Source organism: Squalius cephalus (assembly GCF_949319135.1).
Source record: "Squalius cephalus genome assembly, chromosome: 16".
NCBI classification, from domain to species: domain Eukaryota; kingdom Metazoa; phylum Chordata; class Actinopteri; order Cypriniformes; family Leuciscidae; genus Squalius; species Squalius cephalus.
The window spans coordinates 2,728,995-2,747,803 of NC_137137.1; the positions used below are offsets into that span (position 1 = coordinate 2,728,995).

Sequence of the window (18,809 nt, forward strand, 5' to 3'; positions counted from 1 at the left end):
GCAGCTTCATGGTAATAAACAGGAAGATAACTGTTTTGTAAAATTAATCAATTATAAATCAAATTCAGCTGTAAGATAGATCTACAGAAGATAAGTGTCATTTTTCAGATCACTTTAGTTCAATATTTGTTTCAATTAATTTGCAAAGTTAGTCTTTATCCAGCAGCTCAACTGCAGTTCTCCTCTAATATAGTGTCTAATTGATAATATTACTGAAGATTAATTGTCATTTAAATCCCTTTGCACCCTCAGAGCTCTGTGAGAATCTGAGTCTTTTTAATGCCCTTTTTATTTGAGTAATCTTCATAAATTAGGGATTATTTGAAAGCTTAAGCACTCGAAATTCATCCTATGAAACGTTTTTGAAATTTTACATGGAAATTGTCAGTTTTTGTGATATCACTCTTAGAAAAAAGGTTCAACGGGGTTCTATATAGAACCTTAGGGTTCTTGATTAATTTTTAAAGAACCTTTTATGCCAGAAATGTTCTATAGAGTTTCTGTAGCTCCGCCCCTTTTCAGCTCTGCACTCGTTGTGTTCATGTTTCCACAGCATGAAGGCAAGATCTTACACATTAATAAATGAACCAATCATTCTAAAATCGTCCCGTTCTACTGACATTTGTTATGACATCCAACTTTTGCTAACTCTACACAGAGCTGCCAACCCTCGCGCATTCACCGTGAGACTCACGCTATTGACACTTTCCACACGCTCTCACGCCACACATCCATTTTCTCACGCACAGAAAAATCGCGAAGCAAAGAGGACGCGGAGACCGACAGACTAGACAGAGCAGGTTACTTATGATAGAAAAAAATCTCAGCTCTCAGATTCTGTCAATTTTATTACGAAATTCAAACAAATAAATACCGTTTTGGCGCTTGTAAATGTGACGTGACAGATCCCTAGTGGCACGTGACCCGATCATCTCTACTAACTACTAGCTAATAGTAAATAAACACGAATGAACACTGTTGAAAGATACAGTACAACTTACCGAAATGTATATTCCTCATACATAATATCGACCAATCAATCAAACAAAGGGGTCAATAAAACAGCTGGAGAACAATTATGTCACATTACATTTACCTCAGGAAAGCCATTTGATGACCATAATATGGGCTATAGCACATTAGTTGGCTAGAAAAAAGAGCTATAGAGAGTATTTTGCTAAATATGTGTACTATATTACATATTTATTATATTTTTACTTATGTCATTAAATAAAGTTGTTATTATAATAAAAAACGCATTATATTTATTAATTTGAGTTATTTTTAACCTTAAATAATACTGCCAGCTGATAGGGCTCTCTGTATGTTTACAGCATTAGGTGAGTTGTTTTTTTCTTGAGAAAAATAAACGCCTATCTGTGTACCTAATATTTATCCAAATGAGTCAATATTAAATCAAATCACAATAATTAAATTGAATTGAAATAATAAAAAAGCGTAGCTTGCCAGAAATTGTACCATGTAAACATTGTAAAATAAAATTTCAGTTTAGTTGTGATGCAATTATTTATTTTTTTACATTATTTTTTTTATTACATTTTTAATTATTTTTGTTTAACAGATTATTTCAATTTTTTCTACTGATAAACTATTTAATTCATAAAATGTATGAATTAAAACTAATGATGGCACTCCTAAAGGAAGCAGCTGACAGGAATATTTAAAGAGATAGTTTCTCATTCTGTCATCATTTACTCCCTCAAGTTGTTTCGTTCTTCTACTGAACTATTTTGAAGAATATGGGTAATTAAACATGTGATAGTCCCCATTGACTATTCTATAGAAGTCTATGGGGTCCGCCAACTGTTAGGTTATAAACATTCTTCAAAATATCTTCTTTTGTGTTCAGCTGAAGGAACAAACTCATACAGGTTTGAAACAACTTGAGGGAGTAAATGATTAACTTTTGGGTGAACTGTCCCTTTAAAGGATCCGAGTGTGTAAGAACATAAGCTCTTCCAGAAGCTGATTTCCTCTGATCTCCAGGTTTCTGTGTCCGTATCAAACACCACCTGACTCAGAGATGATTAAACCACTACTACAGCATATGATCTCTAAACTCTCACCGTGACACATCATGAGTCAGTTCAGCTCCTCATTTTACCTTGAAAATCACACACGATCTCTATGAAACTGCTGTTCATTATGAACGGATGATTCGGCTCCTTTTTGTTGCTTTATGAGTTAATCAGATTATGCCAGTAAAACCTCTTTTTGTGGACTTCTTCACAACAACCAAAGCCTATAAGCAGATTCATTAATTTCCCCTGAACTTTACTGTAAAAATACGGTCGCAACATTTAGGTTTAACGAATTTAACTTACATTTACAGTGAAACTATATATATATTAACTGATACCGTACTCCCAAAATCTGTTTTTCACCTTTAGAATGTGCTGACAACCACCATAATAACACGCGTGGTAAAGAGCAAGTCACATGATGAATCTAAGTAGCTGTTGTCACAAACTGAGATTGATATTAATATGTAGAAGGTGCAGTGTCATAAACACTTTTTACAAAAGCATCATTCAACCCACCCTGCTGTACTGCTCATGTTTCTACACAATGCTAACCGCCACCTGCAAAAACAAACTCACTAAAATCACACATATCGCCTCCAAGATTATCAATCTCCCCACACCCAGCCTATCAGACATGAATGACACAGCCATCACACGCCTAGCACGCGCAATAGCAGCTGACACAGACCATCCCCGGAATAGATTCTTCACACTACTCCCATCCGGTCGCAGATACAGAGCACTAACCTGGACTAAAGCCTATTTCAAAAAAAGTTTTGTCCCCACCGCCATCACAGCACTAAACAAACTGTAATACTCCCACCCCCCACCTCAGCTGCCTTGTAGATTTTCACATCTGACGGTGTCTTAATGAGCTGTGTGTTTGGATATGTGTTACATGTTCTACGTGTTCCTCATATGTGATATTTCTGTGCTATGGAAGAAGGAAAAAAGGATGTGTGGAAATGATTATCCCTATGGGACAATAAAGACTCTTATCTATCTATCTATCAAACACAAAACACCATCATGGGAACAAACACTGCTAAATGATGATCTTTCTCAGAGTTTTTCTCTTGTTTTAATATCTAAACATTGTTAAATCAAGATGCATTTACTGGAGAAGCTAAATGACTGAAGATATTAAGTCTGGTTTACTGAGAAATGTGTCAAAATGAAGTGAGTTTTTGCTTAAAACAAGAATATTTTTTGCCAATGGGATCAAAAATAAACTTATCAAAAAAGGGTAACTGTGTATTTTTCTGACCCCATTGGCAGATATTTGTTCATGTTTTAAGCACAAACTCACTTCATTTAGATTTTTTTCCACAGAAAATACAACATGCTTCTCCAGTAAATGTATTTTGATTTAAGGATATTTAGATATTTGTACTGAAATACAAGACAAAAATACTAAATAAGAAAATGCATTTGCAGCGCATGACACCAAAATAATGCACGAAACATTCGAGATGTTACATAAAACCCTACTGACATGAAAAAAACATCTAAAATTATAAATGAATTATAAGACGGCTTGTTCTTTTTCTGTACATTTAACAGTATTTTATTGAAATGTCTTATTAGTTTGTTTTTCACTTAATATAGTGACCCAATTAACAGGTTTTACTGCATTCCTAGTCTTTCACTGCTGAAAGTACATGTGCATTGGCTGTTTTACCTCTTACAACGGTGATTCAGTAGATGCAAACGTTGAGTTTGTGATTCTGCTTTGTGATCCACATATGCTTATGTTGTATAATATAAGAAGTTGGAGTGCAAAGCTCCAGAGATGATTAATGAGGTGAAAGATCCCTGCTGGAATTCCTTCAGAGTGACGTTCATGTGGGATGAGATTGTGTCGTTACATTCGGAGGTTAAGAAACATCAATCTGTGAGCAGGAGAGCGGATAAGAGAGAGTTTACACGCCGAGGAAACATGTTTCATTGTTGCGTTGTTCTGACCACAGATTATTGGGAGTATGTTTTGCAAAATGAAAAAATAGTTCAGTCTTTACATAACTAACTGAACTTTATTATAAAGTCTTACAGAGGAATTCTATTGAAAATGGCCTGAAATAGTCACTTATAAATAGAAATATAATGACATATTTATTTATATATATATACAGTGCTATGCATAAGTTTAGACACCCATACTAAAGTTGACTAAAAAGAGGAATAAAAAATCATCTTTTGGAAACTGAACTTAATGCCTTAATTTAAAAAATGAGGAAAAATCCAACCTTTAAGGACACCAATTTTCTTTGTGAATGAATAATGTATCGTAAATAAATAAATGTTCTTCCTTAAAATACAGGGTGCATAAGTTTGGACACCCCTATGTTAAATTCCCATAGAGGCAGGCAGATTTTTATTTTTAAAGGCCAGTTACTTCATGGATCCAGGATACTATGCATCCTGATAAAGTTCCCTTGGCCTCTGGAATTAAAATAGCCCCACATCATCACATAGCCTTCACCATACCTAGAGATTGGCATGGTTTTATTTCAGTTAGCCTAATAGCTGGTTTGATTTGCATTGAGAGATGATCTTATGGAAAGTACCCCATGCCAATCTCTAGGTATGGTGAAGGCTATGTGACGATGTGGGGCTATTTTAATTCCAAAGGCCAAGGGAACTTTATCAGGATGCATAGTATCCTGGATCCATCAAGTAACTGGCCTTTAAAAATAAAAATCTGCCTGCCTCTATGGGAATTTAACATAGGGGTGTACACACTTATGCACCCTGTATTTTAAGGAAGAACATTTATTTATTTACGATACATTATTCATTCACAAAGAAAATTGGTGTCCTTAAAGGTTGGATTTTTCCTAATTTTTTAAATTAAGGCATTAAGTTCAATTTCCAAAAGATGATTTTTTATTCCTCTTTTTAGTCAACTTTAGTATGGGTGTCTAAACTTATGCATAGCACTGTATATTAAGCATTTTTTTATCCAAAATATATAATTATATTCAAAAAGTTTATAGTCTTCTTTGTTAACCACTGATACTGATTGAGTCTCTGCTATACTTTAATATTTTCACATTTTTACTTTCCATTTAATTATTTGTGAAATTTACTAGCAATTTCTGAGTGAGAATTGTTTCACAGGAAATTTTTCTTTCAGTGTATTAAGTGCATATCTTTCTACGATGATTTTATTCATGTCTCAAACCTTTATAAAATCATGTTTAACCATATAAAACTTCTGTATCAGGCCTTTAAATGATGAACATGATCTGATAAACTCCTCAGTCCTTCTGTCTCTGATTGATCGTTTAAACTCTTTTATCAAGTAAAAGTCTTACAGTAACTGTACAAACGTCCTCCCTCAGCTCGAGCTTCACGTGTCTTTCTGCTGAGAAATCTGCACTGATTTATAAACGTAAGAATAACTTTAGTAATATTTCAAGATGAACACTCACTGGACTGAAGCAGCTCAGGTTTACTTGATTATCCAGACATACATTTTTAGAAAAATCATGCAGATGAAATATGATCATCAGGCTTTTGAGGAAGGTTTATTTGTTCATCTATTAATCATCGTTGTATTGCATTGCATTATATGTTTTAAAACTACTGTACATAGATTTGATCATAAAACTAAGCATTTAAATATCATCTTACTAAGACATATTATTAGCAGATATAGAGTAACGACTGATATTTATATGCATTTTATGTAAGAAGTCTGTTATACTGAGATAAAGATCTCAGTGATTTACATTACAAGCATCAGAATTTCATCTTATGTTTTGCCGTATAAATATCAGTGTAACGATCGCTAGTGAGAGTGATAAGCATCAGAGGCACTCCAACCCGGACAATCACCACACAGCCACCAACTACATTTCCCATAATCCTTTGCCCAGACTAATCAGCCATGATCACATTCACCTGTCTGTCATTACCTTGTTCAGCTCACCCCATATAAGCCTGGTTTTCACACTCATTCCCTGCAAAGTCTTGTTTAGTGTCTCTACTGCAATTCCGAGCTTTCTCTCTGTTTTTCCCGTGTTCTTGGATTTTGATCTTTGCTAGTGATGGGAAGTTCAGATCATTTTACTGACTCTCTTGTTCGGTCTCGTTCATCAAAATGAACAAATCTTTTTTCGAGTCGTTTCGTTCATTAAGTGGCTTTAAATGTTATACATTTAACTGCCAAATTCCCTGAACACATCCACGATCTTGATCATATTCTGATTTAAGAAATAATTTTTATGTTGTCAAAAATAATTTACAGGGAACATAATTAATTACTTTTTTAAAATTGCTTTCCTGTAGCTTAAACAGTAGAGCGTTGGCGCTTGCAACGCCAAGGTAATGGGTTCGATTCTCAAGGAAAGCAAGACCTGATAAGAATGTAAATGTGTACCTTGAAATGCAGTGTAAGTCGCTTTGGATAAAAGTGTCTGCCAAATGCATAAATGTAAATGTACTTTACCATCTGAGTCTTTCGTTCATTTGTCACGTGACAGACGCAATGAACGGATCGTTCATGAAAGACTCATCACTAATCTTTGCCCGTTTCTTGGATTCCCCTTTTGGCTTGTGTCCCTTGCCTGTTTGTTTGTTTGTTTGTTTGTTTGTTTGGACTGCTTGCTTTGTGTTTATGACCTCTTGCCTTTCAAATAAAACTGCATTTGGATCTTCATTTGGATCCTCAACCTGCTGTGTCTCAGAGCAGTTCGTGACAATCAGCATCTGGACCAAATTTCATATTTTTGTTCAGTTTGAGCCTCTGAAGAAAATTGTAGCTGTTTTTCCACTATAACATGCTATAAAAGCCTGCTGTTAAATATAATGCTGAACAAAAAACATATGAAAACTTAAACGGCTGGTATAATGCCCTTTTCACAAGATGTAAAATAAGTCTCTGATGTCCCCAGAGTGTGTGTGAAGTTTTAGCTCAAAATACCCCACAGATATTTTTATATAGCGGTTAAAATTGTCAATTTTTGAGGGTGAGCAAAAACACACCGTTTTGTGTCTGTTCCTTTAAATGTAAATGAGCTGCTGCTCCCGGCACAGGGGGCGGAGCTACAACAGCTTGCACTCACACAGACATGCACTGAACATTTCAAAAACGTTTAGCCTTTTATGTTCAAACCGGAGTCAGACAATGATGGAGAGACTCAAGAAGAAGTGACAACATGTAGAAGCAACAGGACATTTCTGAATGTTAGTTGATGAATTTATGTAGCTTATGTCTAGTTATCTTCTAGTCATTGATTAGCATATTCTGTCTTGATAATCTATAAATCGTGTTCAGGGGGCGCGATTTATGTAAATTCTAGGGTTGGTGATGTCATTAACCCGGGAGGAATGTGGTGTAGTCTCTACCAGCCGTTTGTTGTAGACCTTAAAAAGTGATTTCTTTAAAAGCAAATATCTCCCTTTGCTCTGAACTTTGAGCGTTGTAACTTTACAGATGTTGTTTATGCTCAAACAGCAACATTACACACTAACTAAAGTTAGAGAAGTCAAATCATATTCAACCACCCCTTTAAGAAAAATATTGTCTAAAGGTTCAAACTGTTCCATTAAAAAAAAAAAAAAGACATTATTTCATATGTCAGGCTTTACAAGTTTAATAGATTAGAAATAGTCTGCTGACAGAGTGATTGTTGCTGATGAGCTGAAATATGTCTTATTCTGTCAAATGTGAAGAAGAGGATGATAAAATCCTGACGGCTCAATATCAGTCTTTCTGTGGTCACTCCTAACGGTGATCCGGTCAAGTGTGTGTGTGTGTGTGTTTTCACTCATCTTCATTATCTGCTGACTGCTGTTTTATCCTTTAATTAAAGTTCATGCTGTAATAATACTGATATTAGTCAGATGTAGAGCGGAGTGAGACAGGGATTCTTCCAACGCACGTCATCCTGCCAGTCACACAGGATTGCTTCCTTAAAGCGGCTTTATTATTCTTATATATATATTCTATTAAATGATGTTTAATCATTTAATGTTCCCCAATGTTATATAATGCAGCATTATTGCAGCTTCAATGAAAGTGGACTGGGAAGAAAGTCACCGTTTTCATGAATCAGTTTTTTTGCTCGGATCTGTTTTTTCATTATTATTTTTTTCATAACACGCACAAACCACATGGAATTTGATCTTTTCGATTCTGATGTGTTCCACTTCCATATGTCAGAGACAGGTTTGATGTTTTGCAATGCGACCTCAGTCTTAACAGTCTTATAGGACTCTAAAAAAAGTTTTACAACTTTTCAAGCCGGTTGATTTGAAGTGAAACACCTTACACAAGAATGTGTTGTAAAGCTCTTAATCTCCCTCATTTGAATAAAATGTCTGGAACTTTTCCAGGCCATGTAGACGGATCCTGAAGAGGAAAACCCCGCTGGGATTAATGTGTGTCCCGTCAGGAATGCAGACTGGAGTTGTTGAATGAAGATACCTGTGTGTTCACCATCAGCAGAAGTCGTTCATGAACCAGCGTGAGTGTTTATGAGATCAGATCTGTATTAATGTCAGAGCCGATCAGAGTAAAGACAGCTGATAGCAGCCGCGTTCACAATCATCTGCACAACATATTCCATCATATATATTTTTGTTTATGCTGTTAATCTATATATTAAATGTATGTGAAAATAATAATAAAAGTTTAAAATAATATCTTTTTTTTTTTTGTCACATGACTATATTACTAGCATGTTAACTGAGTGGAGATAAGTGGTTTATCCAGGAGATAAAGATATAAAAAATACATTATTTTACATGTTCAAAAACTAAAGTCATACTTTTTTTTTTTACTTAAAATAATATACACTGTATATATATATATATATATATATATATATATATATATATATATATATATATATATATACTAATTATTTTGTTTAAATTGATTGAAATAACTAAAACTGAAATAAATTAAAAATAAAACAAAGTAACAACAAAAAACTTACAACAAAATTACTGAGTAAATTAACTAAAATAAAAATATTAAAATAAAAACTAATTCAAAATATTAATTGCATCTTAATGATAGCAACACGTGCTCTTAATATTTGAGATTTTGGTTCAAAAGTTTACTTAATCTAAAAGCAACTTTTTCTGTTTATTATTGTTATTATTATGCATGTAGTTTTGTTATTATTCATGCGTCTTTCATGCATTTCATATTGAGAGACGAAATAATGATTTAAAAGGAATTGTGAACAATTGCACCCTCTCTCTCTCTCTCTCTCTCTCTCTCTCTCTCTCTCTCTCTCTCTCTCTCTCTCTTTAGGCTCTTTACTATGTTCTTTCTTCCTATTTCTGTCAGGTTTAACAGCGGAATTAGCTTAAACTAACACTCATTTGTTATGAAGGTCATGTAAAAGTGGTCAGAGGTAATGGCCATCTGCTCCTAGAGAGAGATAGAGAGAGAGAGAGGGAGAGAGAGAGAGAGGGAGACACACACACACACACACACACACACACACACACACACACACACACAGAGAGCGAGAGAGGGAGGGATGGAGGAGTTCTTTAGTGACAATCATAGTGAGTGAGAGAGAGAGAGAGAGAGAGAGAGACGCACACACACACACACACACACACACACACACACAGAGAGAGAGAGAGAGAGAGTGAGTGTGAGTAGCGACAGAGATGAAGATTTGACAGATTGTGCTCCTCCATCCAGCTGAAGAGAGTTTGATAGGAGCGGGATAAGGATAAACTTCCACGCCGTGTTTTCCATCATCCCGCAGAGAGAGAGAGAGAGAGAGAGAGAGAGAGAGAGAGAGAGAGAGAGAGAGAGAGAGAGTGAGAGAGTGAAGGAGTTGAACTGATCGAGACTCGGAGAACACACAGATCTTCCCTCAGGATGAAAACACGATGATCTGGGAATATTTCCACACGTGTCCGCAGGTTTAGAGGCTGGAAGTCGAGCATCACTTCAGGACATGGAGTTTGGACGGATTTATGTACGATATAAAAGAGCAGTCCTGCTGTCGTTCATGTTCAAGCTGGGTAAGAGACACGTCTTTATGATTATGAGTTCATATTTGGCTTATTTCTAAAGCGCATTTGAGTGATGAAAAACTCGTGTGAAGGGTTTAGTTAGATTTTTTTTTTTTCAATCAAAAGTGACAGTAGGCCTAAAGACATTTATAATGTTTCAGAAGATTTATATTTCAAATAAATGCTGTTCTTTTGAAATTTCTATCTAAAAAAAAAAAAAAAAAATGTATCATAGTTTCCACAAAATATGAAGCAGCACAACATTGATAATAATCATAAATGTTTCTTGAGCATCAAATCATATTAGAATGATTTCTGAAGGATCATGTGACACTGAAGACTGGAGTAGGCGAATTGATCACAGGAATAAATTACATTTTAACAATATATTCACAGAAATTTGTATAAACTTTCCCCCGAACTTTTGTACAGTAGAATAGAGCTTATAGAAAACAGTTCATGAATAACATGTCCATAACATTTTTATATAGAAGAATAAAAAAATATAGCACTAAATATTGAATAGCATGTCACACTACAGGACACTGTTGTGACACACATTATTATATTATTATTATTAGACTTTATATATAGCCTGTGTTTTGTTTGGATTCTCTAAAGCCTGTAATTAAAGGATTCAGTGCAACAAGTGTCTCAGTGAAGAGTTCTGCATTATGAGGCTGAGCATCTGCAGTTGACAGGTTGTTTTGTCCTGTAAGCAGATGCATTTACTGAGTGTGTGTGTGTGTGTGTGTGTGTGTGTGTGTGTGTGTGAGAGAGAGAGAGAGAGAGAGAGAGAGAGTAGTGGCACCATCTGCGGTGGGGTGTCCTAAGAGAAGAGGTGCAGTAATTGGGAATTAGCGCATGTAGAGGACGAGTGCAGCCAGCTGGCCGTCAGATCCTTCAGAATGAGTGAGAATCAGAGAAACACACACACACACACACACACACACACACACACACACACACACACACACACACACACTCCTTCAGCTGCTGCTGGGCTCCTGAGGGGGAAACATGACAACATGAGTTTGGGTGTAAACTCGAATGCATGCTTTAATTGGAGTCAATGTAAAGCTGCGCGACTAATCGTTAAAAGATTGTGATCTCGATTCAAAAACTCATGCGATCTATATTATTACTAAACGCCAATGATGAAAGGGATCGTTCACTCAAAAATGAATATTCTGTCATCCTTTGCTCACCTTTTGAAAGTAACTTGGCGCTTCAAATAACTTTTTCGCTGGTGTTTTACTTTTCAGTTACTAGGGTGTTCTGGGTTGTTGATAGGGCATTGCTAAGTGTTTTGGTTCGTTGGTAGGGTGTTGCTAGGCTGTTTCTTAGATGCTGTTGTTGGTTGCTATAGGGCATTGCTTGGTGGTTTATAGGGCATTGTTGGAGGTTGTTAGGGCATTGCTAGGCTGTTTCTTGGGTGTTTGGTTGCTTGGGGGTTGCTAAGTGATTTATAGTGTTGTTGATCGCTAGGGCATTGCTAGGCTGTTTCTAGGTTGTTGTGGGTGGTTGCTAGGGCATTGCTAGGCTGTTTCAAGGTTGTTGCGGATGATTGCTAGGGCATTGCTTGGTGGTTTATAGGGTGTTGTTGGTGTCTGCTAGGGTGTTGTTAGGCTGTTTCTAGGATGTTGTGGATGATTGCTAGGGCGTTAGGCTGTTTCTAGGGTGTTCTGTGTGATTGCTAGGGTGTTGCTTGGTGGTTGCTAGGGCGTTGCTTGGTGGTTTATAGGGTGTTATTGGGCATTGCTAGGCTGTGTCTAGGTGTTGTTGGCGGTTGCTAGGGCGTTGCTAGGCTGTTTCTAGGGTGTTGAGGGTGATTGCTAGGGTGTTGCTTGTTTGCTAGGGCATTGCTCGGCTGTTTCTAGGATATGGGTGATTGCTAAGGTGTTGCTTGGTTGCTAGGGCATTGCTTGGCTGTTTCTATGATGTTGTGGGTGGTTGCTAGGGCATTGCTTGGTGGTTTTATAGGGTGTTGGTGGTGGTTGCTAGGGCATTGCTGTGCTGTTTCTAGGATGTTGTGGGTGGTTGCTAGGGCGTTGCTTGGTGGTTTATAGGGTGTTGGTGGTGGTTGCTAGGGTGTTGTTAGGCTGTTTCTAGGGTGTTGTGGGTGGTTGCTAGGGCATTGCTGTGCTGTTTCTAGGATGTTGTGGGTGGTTGCTAGGGCGTTGCTTGGTGGTTTAAAGGGTGTTGGTGGTGGTTGCTAGGGTGTCGTTAGGCTGTTTCTAGGGTGTTGTGGGTGGTTGCTAGGGCATTGCTGTGCTGTTTCTAGGATGTTGTGGGTGGTTGCTAGGGCATTGCTTGGTGGTTTATAGGGTGTTGGTGGTGGTTGCTAGGGTGTCTAGGCTGTTCTTCCTTTAATGTGCATCTGTGGGATTCTTCCACCTATTTTCTGGTCCAGCAGGTGAAAATAGTGCATCTGAACACTTATTAAAATAGCAGCACACTCTCCTCAACAACACATATGATTTGAGGAATCATTCAGGACTGGATGATTCACACTCCGTTTGCTTGAGCAATAGTAAACTTGATGCTTTCAACTAATGAGCTGTTTATCACAGTTCATCATTAGCTTATGAATGAAACAGTAGTGCGTAATCATGCCGTTCGGATGAGTGTGTCTCTCATTGTTCTGCTGGGAGTTTCAGTGCAAGTGATTTCGGGAGCTCCACCCTAATGAAGCCGTGACCTATTTCTGCACTTGCGGGAAGCCTGAATTCTGGGTACTTTTGGGCAGATTGAAAGCGCAGGGCAAGATGTGCGACATAGTTGACCATCGCCATGGAAACCCCGCTGGAGAGCGCTGCCACTTCACTCTTTGTGTTTAAGTGGAATAGCAGCTCACATTTGTTTTGACTGAATGTATTTTTAAGCTGTGATGAAGCCGTGACCATGACTGGAGGAACTTTGAAGTTTGTGTTTGAAAACAACATGTAAACTTCTTTCTCCAGGGAGTTATTGTTGTTTTCCAAGGATTTAGTTATATTAAACCCATGATCTCCAGAAAAGTGTTTGTGTTTTCCAGTATAGAGGGATGTTTTCTGGAATTGCATCAGAACGGCACAGATACACTTATCTCAGATGGATGAAGTGAGACTCAAAACACATAGTTTAGAGGAGTTTATATATATATATATATATATATATATTTATTTATTTATTTATTTATTTATTTATTTATTTATTTATTTATTTATTTATTTTATTTTATTTTATTTTATTTTTTGCCGTTTTTTTCTCTTTTGCTCTTTTTGGTTTAAAAATATATCTAATATATATTTTATTTTATTTTAATTAAAAAAAATTTTTAATATGGTTTTACCAAAAAAATAATGGATCAATTTAATGCATCCTTCCTCAATAAAAATATTAATTTCATTAATTTATTCATTAATTGAATAAAAAAAAAAACAAGTAATAATGACTCATTTTGAACAGTTGTGTGTGTGTGTGTGTATGTGTGAGAGTGTGAGGGAGTGTGTGTTAGATTGAGAGTGTGAGTCTGTGAGTGTGTGTGTGCATCTGTGAGTGTGTGTGTGCGTGTGTGAGAGAAAGTGTGAGGGAGTGTGTGAGAGTGTGTGTGTATATGTGTGTATATATGTGTGTGAGAGAGAGAGAGTGTGAGGGAGTGTGTGTGTGTGTGAGAGAGAGAGAGAGAGTGTGAGGGAGTGTGTGTTTGTGTGTGTGAGAGAGAGTGCGAGGGAGTGTGTGTGTGTGTGTGTGTGTGTGTGTGTGAGAGAGACAGAGAGAGAGAGAGAGAGTGAGAGTGTGAGGGAGTGTGTGTGTGTGTGTGTGTGTGAGAGAGAGAGAGAGAGAGAGAGAGAGATGAGAGAGAGAGTGAGAGTGTGAGAGAGAGTGTGAGGGAGTGTGTGTGTGTGTGTGTGTGTGTGTGAGAGAGAGAGAGAGAGAGAGAGAGAGAGAGAGAGAGAGAGAGAGTGAGAGTGTGAGAGAGAGTGTGAGGGAGTGTGTGTGTGTGTGTGTGTGTGTGTGTGTGTGTGTGAGAGAGAGAGAGAGAGAGAGAGAGAGTGAGAGTGTGAGAGAGAGTGTGTGTGTGTGTGTGTGTGTGTGTGAGAGAGAGAGAGAGAGAGAGAGAGAGAGTGAGAGTGTGAGAGAGAGTGTGAGGGAGTGTGTGTGTGTGTGTGTGTGTGTGTGTGTGTGTGTGTGTGTGTGTGTGTGTGTGTGTGTGTGTGTGTGTGAGTGTCTCCTCCCTGCTCTCTCTGCTGTTGGTGTGAGTCTGTACCAGGCTCAGGATTCCTCCGTCTCTCTGGAGATCTTCATCTGTCGGACACACAGATGTCAGAGAGCGTCGGGTCACACACACTAATGTGTGTTGTGTCATGTTTCTCCAGTCAGAATGAGTGTTTGATGAAGTCCAGGAGCAGCACTCCCTCAAACATTATTCCTTTATCTTTACAAACCAGATCAAATATGTCATATGTCAAACATGTAATTTTCATCCCACTTTATATCAAGTGACTTTAAGTACAATGTACGTATTGTGTTCAGGTTGTATTGAAAAACACTTGTGCTGCTGTTGAGGTGTGATGCGGGTAAGGTTAGGGACAGGTGTGTGTGGTATGGGTGGGTTAAGGTGTAAGGGAAGGGTCAACAGTGTAATTACAAATGTAATTACATAAATTAATTACAGCTGTAATTACATGTAGGTATTTTCAAAATATAAGTACAATGTAAAAACATGTATGTACACTAAGTCCCTTGTATCGAATTATTAATTTCAAATATAGAGCCACTTAATATAAAGTGGGACCTAATTTTCTTCTAAAACACTTGCCAAAAATACATTTGAAATAATATTAAAAGTCGGATAGTTCATTCTGCTTCACCTGCGAACAAACTGTACTCATATACTATATATATGTATATCTTTGCACAAATGTAAACTGTATTATCGCACAACTCTATATGCATACATACAGTAAACTCGAACAAATCAAAACTACATAGAAATTCTCAACTGGCCGATTTTTATTTTATAAAATTATACAATATTATTGTTTAGCAGTTGGATATATAAGTACGTACAACTTTATCCGAATACATACAGTATACTCAAGTAAAGCGATAAGTACTTTAGCAAATCTCAACTACGTAATTGCTTGTATCATAGCATTATATTATAACTATATTATCGCCCAGCTCCAGTGAAGATATTAGGATATTATAAACATTAACATCATGATTTTCTGTAAAGCTGCTTTAAAACTGTGTGTATTACATAAAAATAACTTCAATGTCTTTTGAAGATTCTTAATGTTGAACATGGAGCCTCATATTTGATTCTCATTTGTTCAGGAGTTGGTAATAACAGCAGTTGGTTGAAATATGCAATATATTTTTGACTGGCTATGACAAAGAAAACATGACAGAAACAGCCTGTGTATGAAATGCCTTTAAGCGAGAGACTGTACCTGTGTTCATTACGGCCGCTTTAGAGTTTCATCAAAACAGGATTTGGGGAAACTTAAGCTCAGGGCTGTTAGCGTGCCGTTATCTGTGTGTGTTGTAGTTTTAGGGTCACTTACACTTTACTTTTCTAATGGCTTTTTATTGCTCTTCTGTAGAGTTTAAATGCAGACGATCGCAGACTGAACAGAACTCAGTAACCGTAAAGAATGATTTTTCTTACTCAGTGTTTCTGTCTTGTTTTCCAGTACAAATATTAAATTATTCTTAAATCAAGATACATTTACTTGAGAAGCAAAATGACTGAAGATATTAAGTCTCGTTTACTAAAATAAATTATCAAATTAAAGTGAGTTTATGCTTAAAACAAGGACATATGTTTGTAAGGTTAGAAAAATAACATTGTTTTCCCAATTTTTTCTTGTTTTAAGTACAAACTCACTTAATTTTGATGATTTTTTTCAGTAATTTTGCTTGTCATGTAAATTTATCTTGATTTAAGATTTTTTTTTTGTGGTATTTTTAATGGAAGACAAGACAAAAATAAAAAAGCAAAAGGCTATTGCTGTCAAATTGGTTAATCGCAATTAATCGCATCTGACATAAAAGTTTGTAAATGTTTATATATTTGTGTGTGTGTATGCTCATATATTTATATATACATTATATATATTTCCAAGTGGGAGAACTTGCAAAATAGCAGGGTGTTCAAAAACTTATTTTCCTCACTGTATATATATCTATATATATCTATATATATATATATATACTGTATATATATATATATATATATATATATATATATATATATATATATACACAGTGCAATGCATAAGTGAATACACCCATTCTAAAGTTGACTAAAAAGAGGAATAAAAAATCATATTTTGGAAATTGAACGTAATGCCTTAATTTAAAAAATTAGGAAAAATCCAACCTTTAAGGACACCAATTTTCTTTGTGAATGAATAATGTATCGTAAATAAATAAATGTTCTTCCTTAAAATACATGGTGCATAAGTGAGTACACCCCTATGTTAAATTCCCATAGAGGCAGGCAGATTTTTATTTTAAAGTATTTTTTTACATTTTTTTTAGGATACTATGCATCCTGATAAAGTTCCCTTGGCCTTTGGAATTAAAATAGCCCCACATCATCACATAGCCTTCACCATACCTAGAGATTGGCATGGGGTACTTTCCATAAGATCATCTCTCAATGCAAATCAAACCAGCTTTTAGGCTAACTGAAATAAAACCATGCCAATCTCTAGGTATGGTGAAGGCTATGTGATGATGTGGGGCTATTTTAATTCCAAAGGCCAAGGGAACTTTATCAGGATGCATAGTATCCTAAAAAAAAATAAAAAAAAATACTTAAAAATAAAAATCTGCCTGCCTCTATGGGAATTTAACATAGGGGTGTACTCACTTATGCACCATGTATTTTAAGGAAGAACATTTATTTATTTACGATACATTATTCATTCACAAAGAAAATTGGTGTCCTTAAAGGTTGGATTTTTCCTAATTTTTTTAATTAAGGCATTACGTTCAATTTCCAAAATATGATTTTTTATTCCTCTTTTTAGTCAACTTTAGCATGGGTGTATTCACTTATGCATTGCACTGTATATATATATATATATATATATATGTAGATAGATATTATATATAGTTACAAACTTTTATGTTCGATGCGATTAATCACATTTTTTCCAGTTTATGCATGTAAAAGGTTGAGTTTGCTGATTAGACACACTGGCTTGTAGAGAAGCAAATAATAGTGAATGGTATGTGTTTATTAAAGGATCTATAGTGGTTTTGCTCGGGACGGGGGTCTGAGACAGTCTTCTGTCCTGAGGGTTCATACCACACGTCTCTTTGAGGGGGTTTGAGGACTCTTCTGCTGCTCTGAGATGTTTTTCACTTGACTTTATTGTAAAGTGAAGCTTCTGAAGCCCATCGTAAGCTCTGCCCCGTCTAGACTTCAGATCTACACTTTTATTTCAACTACAACAATATCTATTCTTTTTATTGACGATCAGTGTTCAAGTCTCTTTCTAAAGCTCATCTCTCTCTCTCTCCCCCCCCCCCCCCCCCCTCTCAGAGCAGATGATCCTGGATTAGAGGAGACTGTAGGTCATTCACAGTCACTAGACCTCTTGACACAGTTTCTCTCTCTGCTCTTGTTTACTGAAAGTGTGAAGTCTTACGTTTAAAGACTCATGTTTAAATGTGTCCTTCACTTCTTATTCAGTATTTTTGCCTTGTTTTCCTGCAAAACAACTTCCAAACATCCTTAAACAAAATACATTTCCTTGAGAAGCAAAATTGTGTAGATTGTAGAGTGGTCTTTTATTGCGGACAGCCTAAGGCACACCTGTGCAATAATCATGCCGTCTAATCAGCATCTTGATATGCCACACCTGTGATGTGGATGGATTATCTCGGCAAAGGAGAAGTGCTCACTAACACAGATTTAGACAGATTTGCGAACAATATTTGAGAGAAATAGGCCTTTTGTGTACATAGAAAAAGTCTTAGATCTTTGAGTTTCAGCTCATGAAAAATGGAGGTAAAAACCAAAGTGTTGCGTTTATAATTTTGTTCAGTGTAAATGGTAAAAAACAGACATTAAAATACAGATATAAAGAGCTTTACAAAATTTACAATCAGGAAACCATAATAAATCAACCACAAAATACACCATAAAGCATAAAATCCAAAACCTTTTCACAGTCTATACAAATACTTCCATTTATTATTAGTTAACTATATTAACTGACAATGATAAATACTTATTTTAAAGCATTTATTAATCTTAGTTAATGTTCATTTCAGCATTTACTAATACATTATTAAAATCAAAAGTTTTATGTTAATGTTAATTAATGGACCTGAGTTGGCATGAACTAACAGTGTATTTTTATTGACTAATGTTACCAAAGATTAATAAATACTGTAACAAATGTATTGCTAGCTAATGCAATAACCAACATTAACTAATTTAGACTATTCCATAAATCTAAAATTGACTGATTCTCAAAATAACAAAAACAAATAGTGGGACACAAAAATGGTTTATGCTTATTAGTACTGGTTTAGTTTAGCTAATGGACCTGCATTACCTTTCTATTTACAAGCACAACTTCACTGGTTCAGTGTTTCTGGTGAAACCTGTTGCTGGTTAAGCTAGATCCTAGATCCTAGATTGTAAGCTACAATCATAAAAGTATGACATTTGCAGTGATTTCTCAAATGTAGTCACCGGTAACCAGCATGGAGCAGATATTGAGGGTTTGCAGGCTTTGTGATTGACACAGGTATATTTAG

The 18,809-nt window shown here is 36.1% G+C and overlaps 2 protein-coding genes across 4 annotated transcripts in view; both read left to right on the forward strand.

The window, feature by feature from the left end:
* Positions 1 to 18,809, forward strand: part of LOC307173423 (uncharacterized protein) — a 308,702-nt gene that overhangs the window by 76,206 nt on the left and 213,687 nt on the right. The window lies entirely within an intron of this gene.
* The window catches only part of crb2b (crumbs cell polarity complex component 2b), a 38,577-nt gene continuing 29,656 nt past the window's right edge, over positions 9,889 to 18,809 (forward strand). The window contains exon 1 of the mRNA XM_079896371.1: positions 9,889 to 10,046. Coding sequence (XP_079752497.1) covers positions 9,980 to 10,046 — 67 coding nt within the window. The 5' untranslated portion in view covers positions 9,889 to 9,979. The remainder of the gene's footprint in view (positions 10,047 to 18,809) is intronic.